We start from the raw sequence: 27,356 nt of genomic DNA on the forward strand, positions 1-27,356 counted from the left end.
CCAGATCCTGGGTGATTATTTGCGACATTTTGTTTCCTCCCGCCAGGATGACTGGGCAGATCTCCTTCCATGGGCCGAATTCTCGTATAACTTCAGGGTCTCTGAATCTTCCTCCAAATCCCCATTTTTCGTGGTGTACGGCCGTCACCCTCTTCCCCCCCTCCCTACCCCCTTGCCCTCTGGTCTGCCCGCTGTGGATGAAATTTCTCGTGACCTTTCCATTATATGGAGAGAGACCCAAAATTCTCTCTTACAGGCTTCTTCACGCATGAAGAGGTTCGCGGATAAGAAAAGAAGAGCTCCCCCCGTTTTTTCCCCTGGAGACAAGGTATGGCTCTCCGCTAAATATGTCCGCTTCCGTGTCCCTAGCTACAAGTTGGGACCACGCTATCTTGGTCCTTTCAAAATTTTGTGTCAAATTAATCCTGTCTCTTATAAACTTCTTCTTCCTCCTTCTCTTCGTATCCCTAATGCCTTTCACGTCTCTCTTCTCAAACCACTCATCCTCAACCGTTTTTCTCCCAAATCTGTTCCTCCCACTCCTGTTTCCGGCTCCTCGGACGTCTTCTCGGTCAAGGAAATTTTGGCTGCCAAAAAGGTCAGAGGGAAAAATTTTTTTTTAGTAGACTGGGAGGGTTGTGGTCCTGAAGAGAGATCCTGGGAACCTGAGGACAACATCCTTGACAAAAGTCTGCTCCTCAGGTTCTCAGGCTCCAAGAAGAGGGGGAGACCCAAGGGGGGGGGTACTGTTACGCCGAGCGCTCCGGGTCCCCGCTCCTCCCCGGAGCGCTCGCTTCACTCCCTCCGCTGCAGCGCTCCGGTCACGTCCTCTGACCCGGGGCGCTGCGATCCTGCTGCCAGCCGGGATGCGATTCGCGATGCGGGTAGCGCCCGCTCGCGATGCGCACCCCGGCTCCCCTACCTGACTCGCTCCCCGTCTGTTCTGTCCCGGCGCGCGCGGCCCCGCTCCCTAGGGCGCGCGCGCGCCGGGTCTCTGCGATTTAAAGGGCCACTGCGCCGCTGATTGGCGCAGTGGTTCCAATTAGGGTTTTCACCTGTGCACTTCCCTATATTACCTCACTTCCCTTGCACTCCCTTGCCGGATCTTGTTGCCTTAGTGCCAGTGAAAGCGTTCCTTGTGTGTTCCTTGCCTGTGTTTCCAGACCTTCTGCCGTTGCCCCTGACTACGATCCTTGCTGCCTGCCCCGACCTTCTGCTACGTCCGACCTTGCTTCTGCCTACTCCCTTGTACCGCGCCTATCTTCAGCAGCCAGAGAGGTGAGCCGTTGCTAGTGGATACGACCTGGTCACTACCGCCGCAGCAAGACCATCCCGCTTTGCGGCGGGCTCTGGTGAAAACCAGTAGTGGCTTAGAACCGGTCCACTAGCACGGTCCACGCCAATCCCTCTCTGGCACAGAGGGTCCACTACCTGCCAGCCGGCATCGTGACAACTATACTACACTATAATACACAATACTATACTACACTATAATACACAATACTATACTACACTATAATACACAATACTATACTACACTATAATACACAATACTATACTACACTATAATACACAATACTATACTACGCTATAATACACAATACTATACTACACTATAATACACAATACTATACTACATAATTATACACAATAATATACTACACAATTATACATAATACTATATTACACTATAATACACAATACTATACTACACAATTATACACAATACTATACTACACTATAATACACAATAATATACTACACTATAATACACAATACTATACTACACTATAATACACAATACTATACTACACTATAATACACAATACTATACTACACTATAATATTACATTATACTGTATTGCTCGATGAGCATTTTTGGGTTCCCTTCATACTGCCATTATGAGGTGTGTAGCTGTACTATAATGCACAATGGCTCCTCCCTGTACCCCCGATCAGTATCTCACCCGCCCTGTTCGCCCTCCTCCTCAGCAGTCTGGTGATAAGGACTCTGTGAGGGAGCGGAGGGGAGTCCCATGTGGAGCACTGCGGCCTGGAGGACCCGGGACCATAGCCGGCCTGGTACTGATGGTAGATGTCCGCGCAGGTTCCTGTGGTGCAAAATGAGGGGGGGGGGGGGGGGATACAGTATGAGGAGCTGTAACATAGAGGTCAGTGGACGAGGCCACGTGTAGAGCCACGTTCATACCTGTCAGTGTCTTCTGAGATAGAAAATGTAGGAACCTCTGGGAACATTCCTGCTGAAAGTCCTGACACTTCTGGGACCACTGGGGGAGGTCTATACCATCTACCAGCCGGGGAGGAGGGGTCTGAGGAAGAAAAGATCAAGGCACAAAAACTATTGGTACATGGATCCCTATCGTGGAACCCAGTGTAGAGTAACCCATCCCGGACGAGCCCCCAAAATGTGTTACCCTTAAATCTCATCAGGTCACATGTCTGCACGTTGTTTACAGATTAGTGTGGTCATGTGATATGACGTTGGGATTAAACGTATAGACATGAGACCAGTGAAATGTCACAGACCTCTGAGGTGATATCAGATGGCGGTAGAAGCCATAACATGGACTACAATGGTCCCAGGGATAACAACTTTACCATGTACACGGGCACAATCCGATTCCTGTAGTGAACGCTCGGCCCGTAGAATCCGCTCATCCCCTGCACATATTTTGAGCCGCCCAAATAGAAAAGTCCGTCCGTGTCCGAGAGCAAAACCGCATCCAGAAATCTGAGGGGAACAATGGGGACACTAAGTGCAGCTCTGGATGTGACTGGAGGGTCTGGTCAGTAATGTAAGCAATACAAAGGGCCTTAAAAGAAGTGAGAGGACGAACACTGATAAGTATGGAGGACACTGATAAGTATGGTGGAGGACACTGATAAGTATGGAGGAGGACACTGATACGTATGGAGGAGGACACTGATACGTATGGAGGAGGACACTGATAAGTATAGAGGACACTGATAAATATGGAGGAGGACACTGATAAGTATGGAGGAGGACACTGATAAGTATAGAGGACACTGATAAGTATAGAGGACACTGATAAGTATAGAGGACACTGATAAGTATAGAGGACACTGATAAGTATGGTGGAGGACACTGATAAGTATGGAGGAGGACACTGATAAGTATGGAGGACACTGATAAGTATAGAGGACACTGATAAGTATAGAGGACACTGATAAGTATGGAGGAGGACACTGATAAGTATGGAGGACACTGATAAGTATAGAGGACACTGATAAGTATAGAGGACACTGATAAGTATAGAGGACACTGATAAGTATAGAGGACACTGATAAATATGGAGGAGGACACTGATAAATATGGAGGAGGACACTGATAAGTATGGAGGAGGACACTGATAAGTATGGAGGACACTGATAAGTATGGAGGACACTGATAAGTATGGAGGACACAGATAAGTATAGAGGACACTTATAAGTATAGAGGACACTTATAAGTATAGAGGACACTGATAAGTATAGAGGACATTGATAAGTATAGAGGACACTGATAAGTATAGAGGACACTGATAAGTATAGAGGACACTGATAAGTATAGAGGACACTGATAAGTATGGTGGAGGACACTGATAAGTATGGAGGAGGACACTGATAAGTATGGAGGACACTGATAAGTATAGAGGACACTGATAAGTATAGAGGACACTGATAAGTATGGAGGAGGACACTGATAAGTATGGAGGACACTGATAAGTATAGAGGACACTGATAAGTATAGAGGACACTGATAAGTATAGAGGACACTGATAAGTATGGAGGACACTGATAAGTATAGAGGACACTGATAAGTATGGAGGACACTGATAAGTATGGAGGAGGACACTGATAAGTATAGGGGACACTGATAAGTATAGAGGACACTGATAAGTATAGAGGACACTGATAAGTATGGTGGAGGACACTGATAAGTATGGTGGAGGACACTGATAAGTATGGAGGACACTGATAAATATAGAGGACACTGAAAAGTATAGAGGACACTGATAAGTATGGAGGACACTGATAAGTATAGAGGACACTGATAAGTATGGAGGAGGACACTGATAAATATGGAGGAGGACACTGATAAGTATGGTGGAGGACACTGATAAGTATGGAGGACACTGATAAGTATGGAGGACACTGATAAGTATGGAGGAGGACACTGATAAGTATAGAGGACACTGATAAGTATGGAGGACACTGATAAGTATGGAGGAGGACACTGATAAGTGTGGTGGACACTGATAAGTATAGGGGACACTGATAAGTATAGAGGACACTGATAAGTATAGAGGACACTGATAAGTATGGTGGAGGACACTGATAAGTATGGAGGACACTGATAAATATGGAGGACACTGAAAAGTATAGAGGACACTGATAAGTATGGAGGACACTGATAAGTATGGAGGACACTGATAATTATGGAGGAGGACACTGATAAGTATGGAGGACACTGATAAATATGGAGGACACTGATAATTATGGAGGAGGACACTGATAAGTATGGAGGACACTGATAAGTATGGAGGACACAGATAAGTATAGAGGACACAGATAAGTATAGAGGACACTTATAAGTATAGAGGACACTTATAAGTATAGAGGACACTGATAAGTATAGAGGACATTGATAAGTATAGAGGACACTGATAAGTATAGAGGACACTGATAAGTATAGAGGACACTGATAAGTATAGAGGACACTGATAAGTATAGAGGACACTGATAAGTATGGTGGAGGACACTGATAAGTATGGAGGAGGACACTGATAAGTATGGAGGACACTGATAAGTATAGAGGACACTGATAAGTATAGAGGACACTGATAAGTATGGAGGAGGACACTGATAAATATGGAGGACACTGATAAGTATAGAGGACACTGATAAGTATAGAGGACACTGATAAGTATAGAGGACACTGATAAGTATGGTGGAGGACACTGATAAGTATGGAGGAGGACACTGATAAGTATGGAGGACACTGATAAGTATAGAGGACACTGATAAGTATAGAGGACACTGATAAGTATGGAGGAGGACACTGATAAGTATGGAGGACACTGATAAGTATAGAGGACACTGATAAGTATAGAGGACACTGATAAGTATAGAGGACACTGATAAGTATAGAGGACACTGATAAATATGGAGGAGGACACTGATAAATATGGAGGAGGACACTGATAAGTATGGAGGAGGACACTGATAAGTATAGAGGACACTGATAAGTATGGAGGACACTGATAAGTATGGAGGACACAGATAAGTATAGAGGACACTTATAAGTATAGAGGACACTTATAAGTATAGAGGACACTGATAAGTATAGAGGACATTGATAAGTATAGAGGACACTGATAAGTATAGAGGACACTGATAAGTATAGAGGACACTGATAAGTATAGAGGACACTGATAAGTATGGTGGAGGACACTGATAAGTATGGAGGAGGACACTGATAAGTATGGAGGACACTGATAAGTATAGAGGACACTGATAAGTATAGAGGACACTGATAAGTATGGAGGAGGACACTGATAAGTATGGAGGACACTGATAAGTATAGAGGACACTGATAAGTATAGAGGACACTGATAAGTATAGAGGACACTGATAAGTATGGAGGACACTGATAAGTATAGAGGACACTGATAAGTATGGAGGACACTGATAAGTATGGAGGACACTGATAAGTATAGGGGACACTGATAAGTATAGAGGACACTGATAAGTATAGAGGACACTGATAAGTATGGTGGAGGACACTGATAAGTATGGTGGAGGACACTGATAAGTATGGAGGACACTGATAAATATAGAGGACACTGAAAAGTAAAGAGGACACTGATAAGTATGGAGGACACTGATAAGTATAGAGGACACTGATAAGTATGGAGGAGGACACTGATAAATATGGAGGAGGACACTGATAAGTATGGTGGAGGACACTGATAAGTATGGAGGACACTGATAAGTATGGAGGACACTGATAAGTATGGAGGAGGACACTGATAAGTATAGAGGACACTGATAAGTATGGAGGACACTGATAAGTATGGAGGAGGACACTGATAAGTGTGGTGGACACTGATAAGTATAGGGGACACTGATAAGTATAGAGGACACTGATAAGTATAGAGGACACTGATAAGTATGGTGAAGGACACTGATAAGTATGGAGGACACTGATAAATATGGAGGACACTGAAAAGTATAGAGGACACTGATAAGTATGGAGGACACTGATAAGTATGGAGGACACTGATAATTATGGAGGAGGACACTGATAAGTATGGAGGACACTGATAAATATGGAGGACACTGATAATTATGGAGGAGGACACTGATAAGTATGGAGGACACTGATAAGTATGGAGGACACAGATAAGTATAGAGGACACAGATAAGTATAGAGGACACTTATAAGTATAGAGGACACTTATAAGTATAGAGGACACTGATAAGTATAGAGGACATTGATAAGTATAGAGGACACTGATAAGTATAGAGGACACTGATAAGTATAGAGGACACTGATAAGTATAGAGGACACTGATAAGTATAGAGGACACTGATAAGTATGGTGGAGGACACTGATAAGTATGGAGGAGGACACTGATAAGTATGGAGGACACTGATAAGTATAGAGGACACTGATAAGTATAGAGGACACTGATAAGTATGGAGGAGGACACTGATAAGTATGGAGGACACTGATAAGTATAGAGGACACTGATAAGTATAGAGGACACTGATAAGTATAGAGGACACTGATAAATATGGAGGAGGACACTGATAAATATGGAGGAGGACACTGATAAGTATGGAGGAGGACACTGATAAGTATAGAGGACACTGATAAGTATGGAGGACACTGATAAGTATGGAGGACACAGATAAGTATAGAGGACACTTATAAGTATAGAGGACACTTATAAGTATAGAGGACACTTATAAGTATAGAGGACACTGATAAGTATAGAGGACATTGATAAGTATAGAGGACACTGATAAGTATAGAGGACACTGATAAGTATAGAGGACACTGATAAGTATGGAGGAGGACACTGATAAGTATGGAGGACACTGATAAGTATAGAGGACACTGATAAGTATGGAGGACACTGATAAGTATAGAGGACACTGATAAGTATGGAGGACACTGATAAGTATGGAGGAGGACACTGATAAGTATGGAGGAGGACACTGATAAGTGTGGTGGAAACTGATAAGTATAGGGGACACTGATAAGTATAGAGGACACTGATAAGTATAGAGGACACTGATAAGTATGGTGGAGGACACTGATAAGTATGGAGGACACTGATAAATATAGAGGACACTGAAAAGTATAGAGGACACTGATAAGTATGGAGGACACTGATAAGTATAGAGGACACTGATAAGTATGGAGGAGGACACTGATAAATATGGAGGAGGACACTGATAAGTATGGTGGAGGACACTGATAAGTATGGAGGACACTGATAAGTATGGAGGACACTGATAAGTATGGAGGAGGACAGTGATAAGTATAGAGGACACTGATAAGTATGGAGGACACTGATAAGTATGGAGGAGGACACTGATAAGTGTGGTGGACACTGATAAGTATAGGGGACACTGATAAGTATAGAGGACACTGATAAGTATAGAGGACACTGATAAGTATGGTAGAGGACACTGATAAGTATGGAGGACACTGATAAATATGGAGGACACTGAAAAGTATAGAGGACACTGATAAGTATGGGGGACACTGATAAGTATGGAGGACACTGATAAGTATGGAGGAGGACACTGATAAGTATGGAGGAGGACACTGATAAGTATGGAGGAGGACACTGATAAATATGGAGGAGGACACTGATAAGTATAGAGGACACTGATAAGTATGGTGGAGGACACTGATAAGTATAGAGGACACTGATAATTATGGAGGAGGACACTGATAAGTATGGAGGACACTGATAAATATGGAGGACACTGATAATTATGGAGGAGGACACTGATAAGTATGGAGGACACTGATAAGTATGGAGGACACTGATAAGTATGGAGGACACTGATAAGTATGGAGGAGGACACTGATAAGTATAGAGGAGGACACTGATAAGTATGGTGGAGGACACTGATAAGTATGGAGGACACTGATAAGTATAGAGAACACTGATAAATATGGAGGACACTGATAATTATGGAGGAGGACACTGATAAGTATGGTGGAGGGCACTGATAAGTATGGTGGAGGACACTGATAAGTATGGTGGAGGACACTGATAAGTATAGAGGACACTGATAAGTATGGAGGACACTGATAAGTATGGAGGACACTGATAAGTATAGAGGACACTGATAAGTATAGAGGACACTGATAAGTATGGAGGAGGACACTGATAAATATGGAGGAGGACACTGATAAGTATGGTGGAGGACACTGATAAGTATGGAGGACACTGATAAGTATGGAGGACACTGATAAGTATGGAGGACACTGATAAGTATGGAGGAGGACAGTGATAAGTATAGAGGACACTGATAAGTATGGAGGACACTGATAAGTATGGAGGACACTGATAAGTATGGAGGAGGACACTGATAAGTGTGGTGGACACTGATAAGTATAGGGGACACTGATAAGTATAGAGGACACTGATAAGTATAGAGGACACTGATAAGTATGGTGGAGGACACTGATAAGTATGGAGGACACTGATAAATATGGAGGACACTGAAAAGTATAGAGGACACTGATAAGTATGGAGGACACTGATAAGTATGGAGGACACTGATAAGTATGGAGGAGGACACTGATAAGTATGGAGGAGGACACTGGTAAATATGGAGGAGGACACTGATAAGTATAGAGGACACTGATAAGTATGGTGGAGGACACTGATAAGTATAGAGGACACTGATAATTATGGAGGAGGACACTGATAAGTATGGAGGACACTGATAAATATGGAGGACACTGATAATTATGGAGGAGGACACTGATAAGTATGGAGGACACTGATAAGTATGGAGGACACTGATAAGTATGGAGGACACTGATAAGTATAGAGGAGGACACTGATAAATATGGAGGAGGACACTGATAAGTATAGAGGACACTGATAAGTATGGTGGAGGACACTGATAAGTATGGAGGACACTGATAAGTATAGAGGACACTGATAAATATGGAGGACACTGATAATTATGGAGGAGGACACTGATAAGTATGGTGGAGGGCACTGATAAGTATGGTGGAGGACACTGATAAGTATAGAGGACACTGATAAGTATGGAGGACACTGATAAGTATAGAGGACACTGATAAGTATAGAGGACACTGATAAGTATAGAGGACACTGATAAGTATGGAGGAGGACACTGATAAGTATGGAGGACACTGATAAGTATAGAGGACACTGATAAGTATAGAGGACACTGATAAGTATAGAGGACACTGATAAGTATGGAGGACACTGATAAGTATGGAGGACACTGATAAGTATAGAGGACACTGATAAGTATGGTGGAGGACACTGATAAGTATGGAGGACACTGATAAATATAGAGGACACTGAAAAGTATAGAGGACACTGATAAGTATGGAGGACACTGATAAGTATAGAGGACACTGATAAGTATGGAGGAGGACACTGATAAATATGGAGGAGGACACTGATAAGTATGGTGGAGGACACTGATAAGTATGGAGGACACTGATAAGTATGGAGGACACTGATAAGTATGGAGGAGGACAGTGATAAGTATAGAGGACACTGATAAGTATGGGGGACACTGATAAGTATGGAGGACACTGATAAGTATGGAGGAGGACACTGATAAGTGTGGTGGACACTGATAAGTATAGGGGACACTGATAAGTATAGAGGACACTGATAAGTATAGAGGACACTGATAAGTATGGTGGAGGACACTGATAAGTATGGAGGACACTGATAAATATGGAGGACACTGAAAAGTATAGAGGACACTGATAAGTATGGAGGACACTGATAAGTATGGAGGACACTGATAAGTATGGAGGACACTGATAAGTATAGAGGAGGACACTGATAAGTATGGAGGAGGACACTGATAAATATGGAGGAGGACACTGATAAGTATAGAGGACACTGATAAGTATGGTGGAGGACACTGATAAGTATGGAGGACACTGATAAGTATAGAGGACACTGATAAATATGGGGGACACTGATAATTATGGAGGAGGACACTGATAAGTATGGAGGACACTGATAAATATGGAGGACACTGATAATTATGGAGGAGGACACTGATAAGTATGGAGGAGGACACTGATAAGTATGGAGGACACTGATAAGTATGGAGGAGGACACTGATAAATATGGAGGAGGACACTGATAAGTATAGAGGACACTGATAAGTATGGTGGAGGACACTGATAAGTATGGAGGACACTGATAAATATGGAGGACACTGATAATTATGGAGGAGGACACTGATAAGTATGGTGGAGGGCACTGATAAGTATGGTGGAGGACACTGATAAGTATGGTGGAGGACACTGATAAGTATAGAGGACACTGATAAGTATGGAGGACACTGATAAGTATGGAGGACACTGATAAGTATGGAGGAGGACACTGATAAGTATGGAGGAGGACACTGATAAGTATAGAGGACACTGATAAGAATAGAGGACACTGATAAGTAGTGTTGCTCGCGAATATTCGCAATGCGAATTTTATTCGCGAATATCGCATATTCGCGAATTCGCGAATATTCGCGAATATAGCACTATATATTCGTAATTACGAATATTCGTTTTTGTTTTTTTCTTGTTTGTTTTTTTGTTTTTTCACAGTACACACAGTGATCATCCCTCTCTGCTTCCAGCTTGTGTGGTGTAAAGAAGGCTCCAATACTACTGTGTGACTGGTGTGCGAATATTCGCATACGCGAAAATTAGCATACACTAATTTTCACTTATGCTAATTTTTGTATATGATTTTCGCATACGCGAATATTCGCATATGCGAAAATAAAACGAGAATGTTACGAACATGCGAATATTCGCGAATATATGACGAATATTCGTCCATATATTCGCGAATATTCGCGAATTCGAATATGGCCTATGCCGCTCAACACTACTGATAAGTATGGTGGAGGACACTGATAAGTATGGAGGACACTGATAAATATGGAGGACACTGAAAAGTATAGAGGACACTGATAAGTATGGAGGACACTGATAAGTATAGAGGAGGACACTGAAAAGTATAGAGGACACTGATAAGTATGGAGGACACTGATAAGTATAGAGGACACTGATAAGTATAGAGGACACTGATAAGTATGGAGGAGGACACTGATTAGTATGGAGGAGGACACTGATAAGTATAGAGGACACTGATAAGTATAGAGGACACTGATAAGTATGGAGGACACTGATAAGTATGGAGGACACTGATAAGTATAGAGGACACTGATAAGTATGGAGGACACTGATAAGTATAGAGGAGGACACTGATAAGTATAGAGGACACTGATAAGTATAGAGGACACTGATAAGTATGGTGGAGGACACTGATAAGTATGGTGGAGGACACTGATAAGTATGGAGGACACTGATAAGTATAGAGGACACTGATAAGTATGGAGGATACTGATAAGTATGGAGGATACTGATAAGTATGGTGGAGGGCACTGATAAGTATGGTGGAGGACACTGATAAGTATGGAGGACACTGATAAGTTTAGAGGAGGACACTGATAAGTATGGAGGACACTGATAAGTATGGAGGACACTGATAAGTATGGAGGACACTGATAAGTATGGAGGACACTGATATATATATATATATATATATATATATATATATATATAGTAAGGATTTCTCCCTGGGGATAGCTCTGGGATTGTCTTTGACACCGCCACAGGACACGTTTCCACTTCAATCAGCAGGCAAACAACAGTACTTTATGCAGTCTGGCTCCTTTATTAGACAGGTTGCAGGATAAATAACAAACATAACACAGGAACAATCAAAACCCTAGACCGTCTAGTCACTAACTAAACAATCCAGCGTGCCCTGACTGGTGGGCTTTTCCCGGCCAGTTAAGCTTATGCCTCCTGGAACCCTCTACTCACTGTTCACACACAGCGTTTGCAACCTCTTGCTGTGTGTCTCGTCCACATCACTCTTGGGGCCACTCACAGCTCGGGCGGTGTGTTCCTCGGCAGGACCCCTGCCTCCCCCCTTACAGCCACCTTGCTCTCTTCTGGGGAGAGCACCAACTGTTCTGTCTGACTTCCTATTAAACACATTTCCCCTTTCTGCTATCTCATTAATTAGGCCACAGGTGGAGGTTTCTCTAGGGTTAGCTAGGGAAATACACCCTTCCCTAGCCACAGTGTCACAATATATATATATATATATATATATATATATATATATATATATATATAGATATAGATATAGATATAGATATAGATAGATAGATAGATATCATAGGAAAGAAATGTCCGGCACTCAGGTGTTTGCAGGTAAAAAATTTTGTATGGCTTTATTCACAACGCCCAACACAGGACAGGAACTGACGCGTTTCGCACTACAGAGTGCTTATTCGTAGATCTACGAATAAGCACTCTGTAGTGCGAAATGCGTCAGATCCTGTCCTGTGTTGGGCATTGTGAATAAAGCCATACAAAGTTTTTTACCTGCAAACACCTGAGTGCCGGTCATTTCTTTCCTATGATCTTGGTTGAATCGGGGGCGGTACCAGTGTCCGTAGCACAAGGAGGCGCAGCAGACGGAGGAGTGGTGAGCGGCTCTACCTTTCTTGCAATATATATATATACACACACACACAGTATATAGCTCTGGTGAGATCAGATGCTACCTGAATGTCTTCTCCTCAATGTGTTCTCCACAGATGACGGTCAGGTTCCCCTACAAAAGACAATAAGATAAGCTCAGTTATCGGCATCGGCATTACCATAACAGCAGAATGGTGAGTTTAACACTTGAGATGACTGGAGGATAAGAGATGATGTAACAGCAGAATAGTGAGTGCAACTCTGGGGATGACTGGAAGATAAGACATGATGTAACAGCAGAATAGTGAGTGAAACTCTGGGGATGACTGGAAGATAAGACATGATGTAACAGCAGAATAGTGAGCGCAGCTCTGGAGGATAAGACATGATGCAACAGCAGAATAGTGAGTGAAACTCTGGGGATGACTGGAAGATAAGACATGATGTAACAGCAGAATAGTGAGTGCAGCCCTGGAGTATAAGACAGGATATAACAGCAGAATAGTGAGTGCAGCTCTGGAGGATAAGACATGATATAACAGCAGAATAGTGAGTGCAGCTCTGGAGGATAAGAGAGACGAGGCGTTACGTCCTTTAGTTAGTATGATGATGTCACACACAGAGTATATACTATATCCCCACCAGGGAGGTCTCCAGGCTCAGCTGGATCAGGCACCACCGGTTCAGGGGGAGGGGTCTCCGGCTCAGGAACGCCTGGGCCTCCCGGGAGAGGAGCTCCACCTGGACGTGCAGATGACCTGCAGAGAAAACCACAAAACGTGAGGAACATGGATGCCATTCAGGGTCTGGGGAAAGCTGCATAATATTCAGAGACTGATATACCCGGGGGAGGGGGATACAGCCGCCATTGTCTGTACCCGGAAGTTTTATCCTGTACAAACATCTCTGACCACAACCAGACGAGAACATCCTGATATATAAACCTATATCCTGTCTGACTGCAGGGTTATATCACAACGGGCAAGAACAATGCCGGATATACACCGCCGCAGCACAGAGGAATCCCGGAGAGGGCAGAGAAGATAGAGGAATCCAGGAGAGGGCAGAGAAGACACAGAGGAATCCAGGAGAGGGCAGAGAACACACAGAGGAATCCAGGAGAGGGCAGAGAAGACAGAGGAATCCAGGAGAGGGCAGAGAAGACAGAGGAATCCAGGAGAGGGCAGAGAAGACACAGAGGAATCCAGGAGAGGGCAGAGAAGACAGAGGAATCCAGGAGAGGGCAGAGAAGACACAGAGGAATCCAGGAGAGCACAGAGAGGGCAGAGAGGAATCCAGGAGAGGGCAGAGAAGACACAGAGGAATCCAGGAGAGGGCAGAGAAGACACAGAGGAATCCAGGAGAGGGCAGAGAAGACACAGAGGAATCCAGGAGAGCACAGAGAAGACACAGAGGAATCCAGGAGAGGGCAGAGAAGACACAGAGGAATCCAGGAGAGCACAGAGAAGACACAGAGGAATCCAGGAGAGGGCAGAGAAGACACAGAGGAATTCAGGAGAGGGCAGAGAAGACACAGAGGAATCCAGGAGAGCACAGAGAAGACACAGAGGAATCCAGGAGAGGGCAGAGAAGACACAGAGGAATTCAGGAGAGGGCAGAGAAGACACAGAGGAATCCAGGAGAGGACATAGAAGACACAGAGGAATCCAGGAGAGGGCAGAGAAGACACAGAGGAATCCAGGAGAGGGCAGAGAAGACACAGAGGAATCCAGGAGAGGGCAGAGAAGACACAGAGGAATCCAGGAGAGGGCAGAGAAGACACAGAGGAATCCAGGAGAGGGCAGAGAAGACACAGAGGAATCCAGGAGAGCACAGAGAAGACACAGAGGAATCCAGGAGAGGGCAGAGAAGACACAGAGGAATCCAGGAGAGCACAGAGAAGACACAGAGGAATCCAGGAGAGCACAGAGAGGGCAGAGAAGACACAGAGGAATCCAGGAGAGGACATAGAAGACACAGAGGAATCCAGGAGAGGGCAGAGAAGACACAGAGGAATTCAGGAGAGGGCAGAGAAGACACAGAGGAATTCAGGAGAGGGCAGAGAAGACACAGAGGAATCCAGGAGAGCACAGAGAAGACACAGAGGAATCCAGGAGAGCACAGAGAGGGCAGAGAAGACACAGAGGAATCCAGGAGAGGACATAGAAGACACAGAGGAATCCAGGAGAGGGCAGAGAAGACACAGAGGAATCCAGGAGAGGGCAGAGAAGACACAGAGGAATCCAGGAGAGGGCAGAGAAGACACAGAGGAATCCAGGAGAGGGCAGAGAAGACACAGAGGAATCCAGGAGAGGGCAGAGAAGACACAGAGGAATCCAGGAGAGCACAGAGAAGACACAGAGGAATCCAGGAGAGGGCAGAGAAGACACAGAGGAATCCAGGAGAGGGCAGAGAAGACACAGAGGAATCCAGGAGAGGGCAGAGAAGACACAGAGGAATCCAGGAGAGGGCAGAGAAGACACAGAGGAATCCAGGAGAGGGCAGAGAAGACAGAGAGGAATTCAGGAGAGGGCAGAGAAGACACAGAGGAATCCAGGAGAGGGCAGAGAAGACACAGATGAATCCAGGAGAGCACAGAAAAGACACAGAGGAATCCAGGAGAGCACAGAGAAGACACAGAGGAATCCAGGAGAGGGCAGAGAAGACACAGAGGAATCCAGGAGAGGGCAGAGAAGACACAGAGGAATCCAGGAGAGGGCAGAGAACACACAGAGGAATCCAGGAGAGGGCAGAGAAGGCAGAGAATACACAGAGGAATCCAGGAGAGGGCAGAGAAGACACAGAGGAATCCAGGAGAGCACAGAGAAGACACAGAGGAATCCAGGAGAGCACAGAGAAGACACAGAGGAATCCAGGAGAGGGCAGAGAATACACAGAGGAATCCAGGAGAGCACAGAGAGGGCAGAGAGGAATCAAGGAGAGGGCAGAGAAGACACAGAGGAATCCAGGAGAGGACAGAGAAGACACAGAGGAATCCAGGAGAGCACAGAGAAGACACAGAGGAATCCAGGAGAGGGCAGAGAAGACACAGAGGAATCCAGGAGAGCACAGAGAGGGCAGAGAGGAATCAAGGAGAGGGCAGAGAAGACACAGAGGAATCCAGGAGAGGACAGAGAAGACAGAGGAATCGAGGAGAGGGCAGAGAAGACACAGAGGAATCCAGGAGAGCACAGAGAAGACAGAGGAATCGAGGAGAGGGCAGAGAAGACACAGAGGAATCCAGGAGAGCACAGAGAGGGCAGAGAGGAATCAAGGAGAGGGCAGAGAAGACACAGAGGAATCCAGGAGAGGACAGAGAAGACAGAGGAATCAAGGAGAGGGCAGAGAAGACACAGAGGAATCCAGGAGAGGACAGAGAAGACAGAGGAATCGAGGAGAGGGCAGAGAAGACACAGAGGAATCCAGGAGAGCACAGAGAAGACACAGAGGAATCCAGGAGAGCACAGAGAGGGCAGAGAGGAATCCAGGAGAGGGCTGAGAAGACACAGAGGAATCCAGGAGAGGGCAGAGAAGACAGAGGAATCCAGGAGAGGGCAGAGAAGACACAGAGGAATCCAGGAGAGCACAGAGAAGACCCAGAGGAATTCAGGAGAGGGCAGAGAAGACACAGAGGAATCCAGGAGAGGGCAGAGAAGACACAGAGGAATCCAGGAGAGCACAAAGAAGACACAGAGGAATCCAGGAGAGGGCAGAGAAGACACAGAGGAATTCAGGAGAGGGCAGAGAAGACACAGAGGAATCCAGGAGAGCACAGAGAAGACACAGAGGAATCCAGGAGAGCACAGAGAGGGCAGAGAAGACACAGAGGAATCCAGGAGAGGACATAGAAGACACAGAGGAATCCAGGAGAGGGCAGAGAAGACACAGAGGAATCCAGGAGAGGGCAGAGAAGACACAGAGGAATCCAGGAGAGGGCAGAGAAGACACAGAGGAATCCAGGAGAGGGCAGAGAAGACACAGAGGAATCCAGGAGAGGGCAGAGAAGACACAGAGGAATCTAGGAGAGGGCAGAGAAGACACAGAGGAATCCAGGAGAGCACAGAGAAGACACAGAGGAATCCAGGAGAGGGCAGAGAAGACACAGAGGAATCCAGGAGAGGGCAGAGAAGACACAGAGGAATCCAGGAGAGGGCAGAGAAGACACAGAGGAATCCAGGAGAGGGCAGAGAAGACACAGAGGAATCCAGGAGAGGGCAGAGAAGACACAGAGGAATCCAGGAGAGGGCAGAGAAGACACAGAGGAATCCAGGAGAGGGCAGAGAACACACAGAGGAATCCAGGAGAGGGCAGAGAAGGCAGAGAATACACAGAGGAATCCAGGAGAGGGCAGAGAAGACACAGAGGAATCCAGGAGAGGGCAGAGAAGACACAGAGGAATCCAGGAGAGCACAGAGAGGGCAGAGAGGAATCAAGGAGAGGGCAGAGAAGACACAGAGGAATCCAGGAGAGGGCAGAGAAGACACAGAGGAATCCAGGAAAGCACAGAGAGGGCAGAGAGGAATCAAGGAGAGGGCAGAGAAGACACAGAGGAATCCAGGAGAGGACAGAGAAGACACAGAGGAATCCAGGAGAGGGCAGAGAAGACACAGAGGAATCCAGGAGAGCACAGAGAGGGCAGAGAGGAATCAAGGAGAGGGCAGAGAAGACACAGAGGAATCCAGGAGAGGACAGAGAAGACACAGAGGAATCCAGGAGAGCACAGAGAAGACACAGAGGAATCCAGGAGAGGGCAGAGAAGACACAGAGGAATCCAGGAGAGGGCAGAGAAGACGCAGAGGAATCCAGGAGAGCACAGAGAGGGCAGAGAAGACACAGAGGAATCCAGGAGAGCACAGAGAAGACACAGAGGAATCCAGGAGAGCACAGAGAGGGCAGAGAAGACACAGAGGAATCCAGGAGAGCACAGAGAAGACACAGAGGAATCCAGGAGAGCACAGAGAGGGCAGAGAAGACACAGAGGAATCCAGGAGAGCACAGAGAAGACACAGAGGAATCCAGGAGAGCACAGAGAAGACACAGAGGAATCCAGGAGAGGGCAGAGAAGACACAGAGGAATCCAGGAGAGCACAGAGAGAGGGCAGAGAACACACAGAGGAATCCAGGAGAGGGCAGAGAAGGCAGAGAATACACAGAGGAATCCAGGAGAGGGCAGAGAAGACACAGAGGAATCCAGGAGAGGGCAGAGAAGACACAGAGGAATCCAGGAGAGCACAGAGAGGGCAGAGAGGAATCAAGGAGAGGGCAGAGAAGACACAGAGGAATCCAGGAGAGGGCAGAGAAGACAGAGGAATCCAGGAGAGGGCAGAGAAGACACAGAGGAATCCAGGAGAGCACAGAGAAGACACAGAGGAATTCAGGAGAGGGCAGAGAAGACACAGAGGAATCCAGGAGAGGGCAGAGAAGACACAGAGGAATCCAGGAGAGCACAAAGAAGACACAGAGGAATCCAGGAGAGGGCAGAGAAGACACAGAGGAATTCAGGAGAGGGCAGAGAAGACACAGAGGAATCCAGGAGAGCACAGAGAAGACACAGAGGAATCCAGGAGAGCACAGAGAGGGCAGAGAAGACACAGAGGAATCCAGGAGAGGACATAGAAGACACAGAGGAATCCAGGAGAGGGCAGAGAAGACACAGAGGAATCCAGGAGAGGGCAGAGAAGACACAGAGGAATCCAGGAGAGGGCAGAGAAGACACAGAGGAATCCAGGAGAGGGCAGAGAAGACACAGAGGAATCCAGGAGAGGGCAGAGAAGACACAGAGGAATCCAGGAGAGGGCAGAGAAGACACAGAGGAATCCAGGAGAGGGCAGAGAAGACACAGAGGAATCCAGGAGAGGGCAGAGAAGAAACAGAGGAATCCAGGAGAGGGCAGAGAAGACACAGAGGAATCCAGGAGAGGGCAGAGAAGACACAGAGGAATCCAGGAGAGGGCAGAGAACACACAGAGGAATCCAGGAGAGGGCAGAGAAGGCAGAGAATACACAGAGGAATCCAGGAGAGGGCAGAGAAGACACAGAGGAATCCAGGAGAGGGCAGAGAAGACACAGAGGAATCCAGGAGAGCACAGAGAGGGCAGAGAGGAATCAAGGAGAGGGCAGAGAAGACACAGAGGAATCCAGGAGAGGGCAGAGAAGACACAGAGGAATCCAGGAGAGCACAGAGAGGGCAGAGAGGAATCAAGGAGAGGGCAGAGAAGACACAGAGGAATCCAGGAGAGGACAGAGAAGACACAGAGGAATCCAGGAGAGGGCAGAGAAGACACAGAGGAATCCAGGAGAGCACAGAGAGGGCAGAGAGGAATCAAGGAGAGGGCAGAGAAGACACAGAGGAATCCAGGAGAGGACAGAGAAGACACAGAGGAATCCAGGAGAGCACAGAGAAGACACAGAGGAATCCAGGAGAGGGCAGAGAAGACACAGAGGAATCCAGGAGAGGGCAGAGAAGACACAGAGGAATCCAGGAGAGCACAGAGAGGGCAGAGAAGACACAGAGGAATCCAGGAGAGCACAGAGAAGACACAGAGGAATCCAGGAGAGCACAGAGAGGGCAGAGAAGACACAGAGGAATCCAGGAGAGCACAGAGAAGACACAGAGGAATCCAGGAGAGCACAGAGAGGGCAGAGAAGACACAGAGGAATCCAGGAGAGCACAGAGAAGACACAGAGGAATCCAGGAGAGCACAGAGAAGACACAGAGGAATCCAGGAGAGGGCAGAGAAGACACAGAGGAATCCAGGAGAGCACAGAGAGAGGGCAGAGAACACACAGAGGAATCCAGGAGAGGGCAGAGAAGGCAGAGAATACACAGAGGAATCCAGGAGAGGGCAGAGAAGACACAGAGGAATCCAGGAGAGGGCAGAGAAGACACAGAGGAATCCAGGAGAGCACAGAGAAGACACAAAGGAATCCAGGAGAGCACAGAGAGGGCAGAGAAGACACAGAGGAATCCAGGAGAGGACATAGAAGACACAGAGGAATCCAGGAGAGGGCAGAGAAGACACAGAGGAATCCAGGAGAGCACAGCAGAGAGGGCAGAGAGGAATCAAGGAGAGGGCAGAGAAGACACAGAGGAATCCAGGAGAGGACAGAGAAGACACAGAGGAATCCAGGAGAGGGCAGAGAAGACACAGAGGAATCCAGGAGAGCACAGAGAGGGCAGAGAGGAATCAAGGAGAGGGCAGAGAAGACACAGAGGAATCCAGGAGAGGACAGAGAAGACACAGAGGAATCCAGGAGAGCACAGAGAGGGCAGAGAGGAATCAAGGAGAGGGCAGAGAAGACACAGAGGAATCCAGGAGAGGACAGAGAAGACACAGAGGAATCCAGGAGAGGGCAGAGAAGACACAGAGGAATCCAGGAGAGCACAGAGAGGGCAGAGAGGAATCAAGGAGAGGGCAGAGAAGACACAGAGGAATCCAGGAGAGGACAGAGAAGACACAGAGGAATCCAGGAGAGCACAGAGAAGACACAGAGGAATCCAGGAGAGGGCAGAGAAGACACAGAGGAATCCAGGAGAGGGCAGAGAAGACACAGAGGAATCCAGGAGAGCACAGAGAGGGCAGAGAAGACACAGAGGAATCCAGGAGAGCACAGAGAAGACACAGAGGAATCCAGGAGAGCACAGAGAGGGCAGAGAAGACACAGAGGAATCCAGGAGAGCACAGAGAAGACACAGAGGAATCCAGGAGAGCACAGAGAGGGCAGAGAAGACACAGAGGAATCCAGGAGAGCACAGAGAAGACACAGAGGAATCCAGGAGAGCACAGAGAAGACACAGAGGAATCCAGGAGAGGGCAGAGAAGACACAGAGGAATCCAGGAGAGCACAGAGAGAGGGCAGAGAAGACACAGAGGAATCCAGGAGAGCACAGAGAAGACACAGAGGAATCCAGGAGAGGGCAGAGAAAACACAGAGGAATCCAGGAGAGGGCAGAGAAGACACAGAGGAATCCAGGAGAGGGCAGAGGACACACAGAGGAATCCAGGAGAGGGCAGAGAAGGCAGAGAATACACAGAGGAATCCAGGAGAGGGCAGAGAAGACACAGAGGAATCCAGGAGAGGGCAGAGAAGACACAGAGGAATCCAGGAGAGGGCAGAGAAGACACAGAGGAATCCAGGAGAGGGCAGAGAAGACACAGAGGAATCCAGGAGAGGGCAGAGAAGACACAGAGGAATCCAGGAGAGGGCAGAGAAGACACAGAGGAATCCAGGAGAGGACAGAGAAGACAGAGGAATCGAGGAGAGGGCAGAGAAGACACAGAGGAATCCAGGAGAGCACAGAGAAGACAGAGGAATCGAGGAGAGGGCAGAGAAGACACAGAGGAATCCAGGAGAGCACAGAGAGGGCAGAGAGGAATCAAGGAGAGGGCAGAGAAGACACAGAGGAATCCAGGAGAGGACAGAGAAGACAGAGGAATCAAGGAGAGGGCAGAGAAGACACAGAGGAATCCAGGAGAGGACAGAGAAGACAGAGGAATCGAGGAGAGGGCAGAGAAGACACAGAGGAATCCAGGAGAGCACAGAGAAGACACAGAGGAATCCAGGAGAGCACAGAGAGGGCAGAGAGGAATCCAGGAGAGGGCTGAGAAGACACAGAGGAATCCAGGAGAGGGCAGAGAAGACAGAGGAATCCAGGAGAGGGCAGAGAAGACACAGAGGAATCCAGGAGAGCACAGAGAAGACCCAGAGGAATTCAGGAGAGGGCAGAGAAGACACAGAGGAATCCAGGAGAGGGCAGAGAAGACACAGAGGAATCCAGGAGAGCACAAAGAAGACACAGAGGAATCCAGGAGAGGGCAGAGAAGACACAGAGGAATTCAGGAGAGGGCAGAGAAGACACAGAGGAATCCAGGAGAGCACAGAGAAGACACAGAGGAATCCAGGAGAGCACAGAGAGGGCAGAGAAGACACAGAGGAATCCAGGAGAGGACATAGAAGACACAGAGGAATCCAGGAGAGGGCAGAGAAGACACAGAGGAATCCAGGAGAGGGCAGAGAAGACACAGAGGAATCCAGGAGAGGGCAGAGAAGACACAGAGGAATCCAGGAGAGGGCAGAGAAGACACAGAGGAATCCAGGAGAGGGCAGAGAAGACACAGAGGAATCTAGGAGAGGGCAGAGAAGACACAGAGGAATCCAGGAGAGCACAGAGAAGACACAGAGGAATCCAGGAGAGGGCAGAGAAGACACAGAGGAATCCAGGAGAGGGCAGAGAAGACACAGAGGAATCCAGGAGAGGGCAGAGAAGACACAGAGGAATCCAGGAGAGGGCAGAGAAGACACAGAGGAATCCAGGAGAGGGCAGAGAAGACACAGAGGAATCCAGGAGAGGGCAGAGAAGACACAGAGGAATCCAGGAGAGGGCAGAGAACACACAGAGGAATCCAGGAGAGGGCAGAGAAGGCAGAGAATACACAGAGGAATCCAGGAGAGGGCAGAGAAGACACAGAGGAATCCAGGAGAGGGCAGAGAAGACACAGAGGAATCCAGGAGAGCACAGAGAGGGCAGAGAGGAATCAAGGAGAGGGCAGAGAAGACACAGAGGAATCCAGGAGAGGGCAGAGAAGACACAGAGGAATCCAGGAAAGCACAGAGAGGGCAGAGAGGAATCAAGGAGAGGGCAGAGAAGACACAGAGGAATCCAGGAGAGGACAGAGAAGACACAGAGGAATCCAGGAGAGGGCAGAGAAGACACAGAGGAATCCAGGAGAGCACAGAGAGGGCAGAGAGGAATCAAGGAGAGGGCAGAGAAGACACAGAGGAATCCAGGAGAGGACAGAGAAGACACAGAGGAATCCAGGAGAGCACAGAGAAGACACAGAGGAATCCAGGAGAGGGCAGAGAAGACACAGAGGAATCCAGGAGAGGGCAGAGAAGACGCAGAGGAATCCAGGAGAGCACAGAGAGGGCAGAGAAGACACAGAGGAATCCAGGAGAGCACAGAGAAGACACAGAGGAATCCAGGAGAGCACAGAGAGGGCAGAGAAGACACAGAGGAATCCAGGAGAGCACAGAGAAGACACAGAGGAATCCAGGAGAGCACAGAGAGGGCAGAGAAGACACAGAGGAATCCAGGAGAGCACAGAGAAGACACAGAGGAATCCAGGAGAGCACAGAGAAGACACAGAGGAATCCAGGAGAGGGCAGAGAAGACACAGAGGAATCCAGGAGAGCACAGAGAGAGGGCAGAGAACACACAGAGGAATCCAGGAGAGGGCAGAGAAGGCAGAGAATACACAGAGGAATCCAGGAGAGGGCAGAGAAGACACAGAGGAATCCAGGAGAGGGCAGAGAAGACACAGAGGAATCCAGGAGAGCACAGAGAGGGCAGAGAGGAATCAAGGAGAGGGCAGAGAAGACACAGAGGAATCCAGGAGAGGGCAGAGAAGACAGAGGAATCCAGGAGAGGGCAGAGAAGACACAGAGGAATCCAGGAGAGCACAGAGAAGACACAGAGGAATTCAGGAGAGGGCAGAGAAGACACAGAGGAATCCAGGAGAGGGCAGAGAAGACACAGAGGAATCCAGGAGAGCACAAAGAAGACACAGAGGAATCCAGGAGAGGGCAGAGAAGACACAGAGGAATTCAGGAGAGGGCAGAGAAGACACAGAGGAATCCAGGAGAGCACAGAGAAGACACAGAGGAATCCAGGAGAGCACAGAGAGGGCAGAGAAGACACAGAGGAATCCAGGAGAGGACATAGAAGACACAGAGGAATCCAGGAGAGGGCAGAGAAGACACAGAGGAATCCAGGAGAGGGCAGAGAAGACACAGAGGAATCCAGGAGAGGGCAGAGAAGACACAGAGGAATCCAGGAGAGGGCAGAGAAGACACAGAGGAATCCAGGAGAGGGCAGAGAAGACACAGAGGAATCCAGGAGAGGGCAGAGAAGACACAGAGGAATCCAGGAGAGGGCAGAGAAGACACAGAGGAATCCAGGAGAGGGCAGAGAAGAAACAGAGGAATCCAGGAGAGGGCAGAGAAGACACAGAGGAATCCAGGAGAGGGCAGAGAAGACACAGAGGAATCCAGGAGAGGGCAGAGAACACACAGAGGAATCCAGGAGAGGGCAGAGAAGGCAGAGAATACACAGAGGAATCCAGGAGAGGGCAGAGAAGACACAGAGGAATCCAGGAGAGGGCAGAGAAGACACAGAGGAATCCAGGAGAGCACAGAGAGGGCAGAGAGGAATCAAGGAGAGGGCAGAGAAGACACAGAGGAATCCAGGAGAGGGCAGAGAAGACACAGAGGAATCCAGGAGAGCACAGAGAGGGCAGAGAGGAATCAAGGAGAGGGCAGAGAAGACACAGAGGAATCCAGGAGAGGACAGAGAAGACACAGAGGAATCCAGGAGAGGGCAGAGAAGACACAGAGGAATCCAGGAGAGCACAGAGAGGGCAGAGAGGAATCAAGGAGAGGGCAGAGAAGACACAGAGGAATCCAGGAGAGGACAGAGAAGACACAGAGGAATCCAGGAGAGCACAGAGAAGACACAGAGGAATCCAGGAGAGGGCAGAGAAGACACAGAGGAATCCAGGAGAGGGCAGAGAAGACACAGAGGAATCCAGGAGAGCACAGAGAGGGCAGAGAAGACACAGAGGAATCCAGGAGAGCACAGAGAAGACACAGAGGAATCCAGGAGAGCACAGAGAGGGCAGAGAAGACACAGAGGAATCCAGGAGAGCACAGAGAAGACACAGAGGAATCCAGGAGAGCACAGAGAGGGCAGAGAAGACACAGAGGAATCCAGGAGAGCACAGAGAAGACACAGAGGAATCCAGGAGAGCACAGAGAAGACACAGAGGAATCCAGGAGAGGGCAGAGAAGACACAGAGGAATCCAGGAGAGCACAGAGAGAGGGCAGAGAACACACAGAGGAATCCAGGAGAGGGCAGAGAAGGCAGAGAATACACAGAGGAATCCAGGAGAGGGCAGAGAAGACACAGAGGAATCCAGGAGAGGGCAGAGAAGACACAGAGGAATCCAGGAGAGCACAGAGAAGACACAAAGGAATCCAGGAGAGCACAGAGAGGGCAGAGAAGACACAGAGGAATCCAGGAGAGGACATAGAAGACACAGAGGAATCCAGGAGAGGGCAGAGAAGACACAGAGGAATCCAGGAGAGCACAGCAGAGAGGGCAGAGAGGAATCAAGGAGAGGGCAGAGAAGACACAGAGGAATCCAGGAGAGGACAGAGAAGACACAGAGGAATCCAGGAGAGGGCAGAGAAGACACAGAGGAATCCAGGAGAGCACAGAGAGGGCAGAGAGGAATCAAGGAGAGGGCAGAGAAGACACAGAGGAATCCAGGAGAGGACAGAGAAGACACAGAGGAATCCAGGAGAGCACAGAGAGGGCAGAGAGGAATCAAGGAGAGGGCAGAGAAGACACAGAGGAATCCAGGAGAGGACAGAGAAGACACAGAGGAATCCAGGAGAGGGCAGAGAAGACACAGAGGAATCCAGGAGAGCACAGAGAGGGCAGAGAGGAATCAAGGAGAGGGCAGAGAAGACACAGAGGAATCCAGGAGAGGACAGAGAAGACACAGAGGAATCCAGGAGAGCACAGAGAAGACACAGAGGAATCCAGGAGAGGGCAGAGAAGACACAGAGGAATCCAGGAGAGGGCAGAGAAGACACAGAGGAATCCAGGAGAGCACAGAGAGGGCAGAGAAGACACAGAGGAATCCAGGAGAGCACAGAGAAGACACAGAGGAATCCAGGAGAGCACAGAGAGGGCAGAGAAGACACAGAGGAATCCAGGAGAGCACAGAGAAGACACAGAGGAATCCAGGAGAGCACAGAGAGGGCAGAGAAGACACAGAGGAATCCAGGAGAGCACAGAGAAGACACAGAGGAATCCAGGAGAGCACAGAGAAGACACAGAGGAATCCAGGAGAGGGCAGAGAAGACACAGAGGAATCCAGGAGAGCACAGAGAGAGGGCAGAGAAGACACAGAGGAATCCAGGAGAGCACAGAGAAGACACAGAGGAATCCAGGAGAGGGCAGAGAAAACACAGAGGAATCCAGGAGAGGGCAGAGAAGACACAGAGGAATCCAGGAGAGGGCAGAGGACACACAGAGGAATCCAGGAGAGGGCAGAGAAGGCAGAGAATACACAGAGGAATCCAGGAGAGGGCAGAGAAGACACAGAGGAATCCAGGAGAGGGCAGAGAAGACACAGAGGAATCCAGGAGAGCACAGAGAAGACACATAGGAATCCAGGAGAGGGCAGAGAAGACACAGAGGAATCCAGGAGAGCACAGAGAGGGCAGAGAGGAATCAAGGAGAGGGCAGAGAAGACACAGAGGAATCCAGGAGAGGGCAGAGAAGACACAGAGGAATCCAGGAGAGCACAGAGAGGGCAGAGAGGAATCAAGGAGAGGGCAGAGAAGACACAGAGGAATCCAGGAGAGGACAGAGAAGACACAGAGGAATCCAGGAGAGCACAGAGAAGACACAGAGGAATCCAGGAGAGGGCAGAGAAGACACAGAGGAATCCAGGAGAGGGCAGAGAAGACACAGAGGAATCCAGGAGAGCACAGAGAGGGCAGAGAAGACACAGAGGAATCCAGGAGAGCACAGAGAAGACACAGAGGAATCCAGGAGAGCACAGAGAGGGCAGAGAAGACACAGAGGAATCCAGGAGAGCACAGAGAAGACACAGAGGAATCAAGGAGAGCACAGAGAGGGCAGAGAAGACACAGAGGAATCCAGGAGAGGGCAGAGAAGACACAGAGGAATCCAGGAGAGCACAGAGAAGACACAGAGGAATCCAGGAGAGCACAGAGAAGACACAGAGGAATCCAGGAGAGGGCAGAGAAGACACAGAGGAATCCAGGAGAGCACAGAGAGAGGGCAGAGAAGACACAGAGGAATCCAGGAGAGCACAGAGAAGACACAGAGGAATCCAGGAGAGGGCAGAGAAGACACAGAGGAATCCAGGAGAGCACAGAGAAGACACAGAGGAATCCAGGAGAGGGCAGAGAAGACACAGAGGAATCCAGGAGAGCACAGAGAGGGCAGAGAAGACACAGAGGAATCCAGGAGAGGACATAGAAGACACAGAGGAATCCAGGAGAGGGCAGAGAAGACACAGAGGAATCCATGAGAGCACAGAGAAGACACAGAGGAATCCAGGAGAGCACATAGAAGACACAGAGGAATCCAGGAGAGCACAGAGAGGGCAGAGAAGACACAGAGGAATCCAGGAGAGGACATAGAAGACACAGAGGAATCCAGGAGAGGGCAGAGAAGACACAGAGGAATCCAGGAGAGGGCAGAGAAGACACAGAGGAATCCAGGAGAGGGCAGAGAAGACACAGAGGAATCCAGGAGAGGGCAGAGAAGACACAGAGGAATCCAGGAGAGGGCAGAGAAGACACAGAGGAATCCAGGAGAGCACAGAGAAGACACAGAGGAATCCAGGAGAGGGCAGAGAAGACACAGAGGAATCCAGGAGAGCACAGAGAGGGCAGAGAGGAATCAAGGAGA

The 27,356-nt window shown here is 48.3% G+C and overlaps 1 protein-coding gene across 1 annotated transcript in view; it reads right to left on the bottom strand.

The window, feature by feature from the left end:
- LOC130332322 (protein sel-1 homolog 3-like) overlaps positions 1-27,356 on the bottom strand; it is a gene marked incomplete at its 3' end in the record, with an annotated part of 117,463 nt that overhangs the window by 44,777 nt on the left and 45,330 nt on the right. Inside the window, exons 6-10 of the mRNA XM_056553739.1 lie at positions 13,487-13,602; positions 12,928-12,977; positions 2,620-2,752; positions 2,210-2,330; positions 1,968-2,111 (exon numbers count right to left, since the gene is read on the bottom strand). Of these exons, the coding sequence (XP_056409714.1) occupies positions 1,968-2,111; positions 2,210-2,330; positions 2,620-2,752; positions 12,928-12,977; positions 13,487-13,602 (564 nt within the window). The remainder of the gene's footprint in view (positions 1-1,967; positions 2,112-2,209; positions 2,331-2,619; positions 2,753-12,927; positions 12,978-13,486; positions 13,603-27,356) is intronic.

Source organism: Hyla sarda, unplaced genomic scaffold, assembly GCF_029499605.1.
Source record: "Hyla sarda isolate aHylSar1 unplaced genomic scaffold, aHylSar1.hap1 scaffold_375, whole genome shotgun sequence".
In the NCBI taxonomy this organism is placed as follows: domain Eukaryota; kingdom Metazoa; phylum Chordata; class Amphibia; order Anura; family Hylidae; genus Hyla; species Hyla sarda.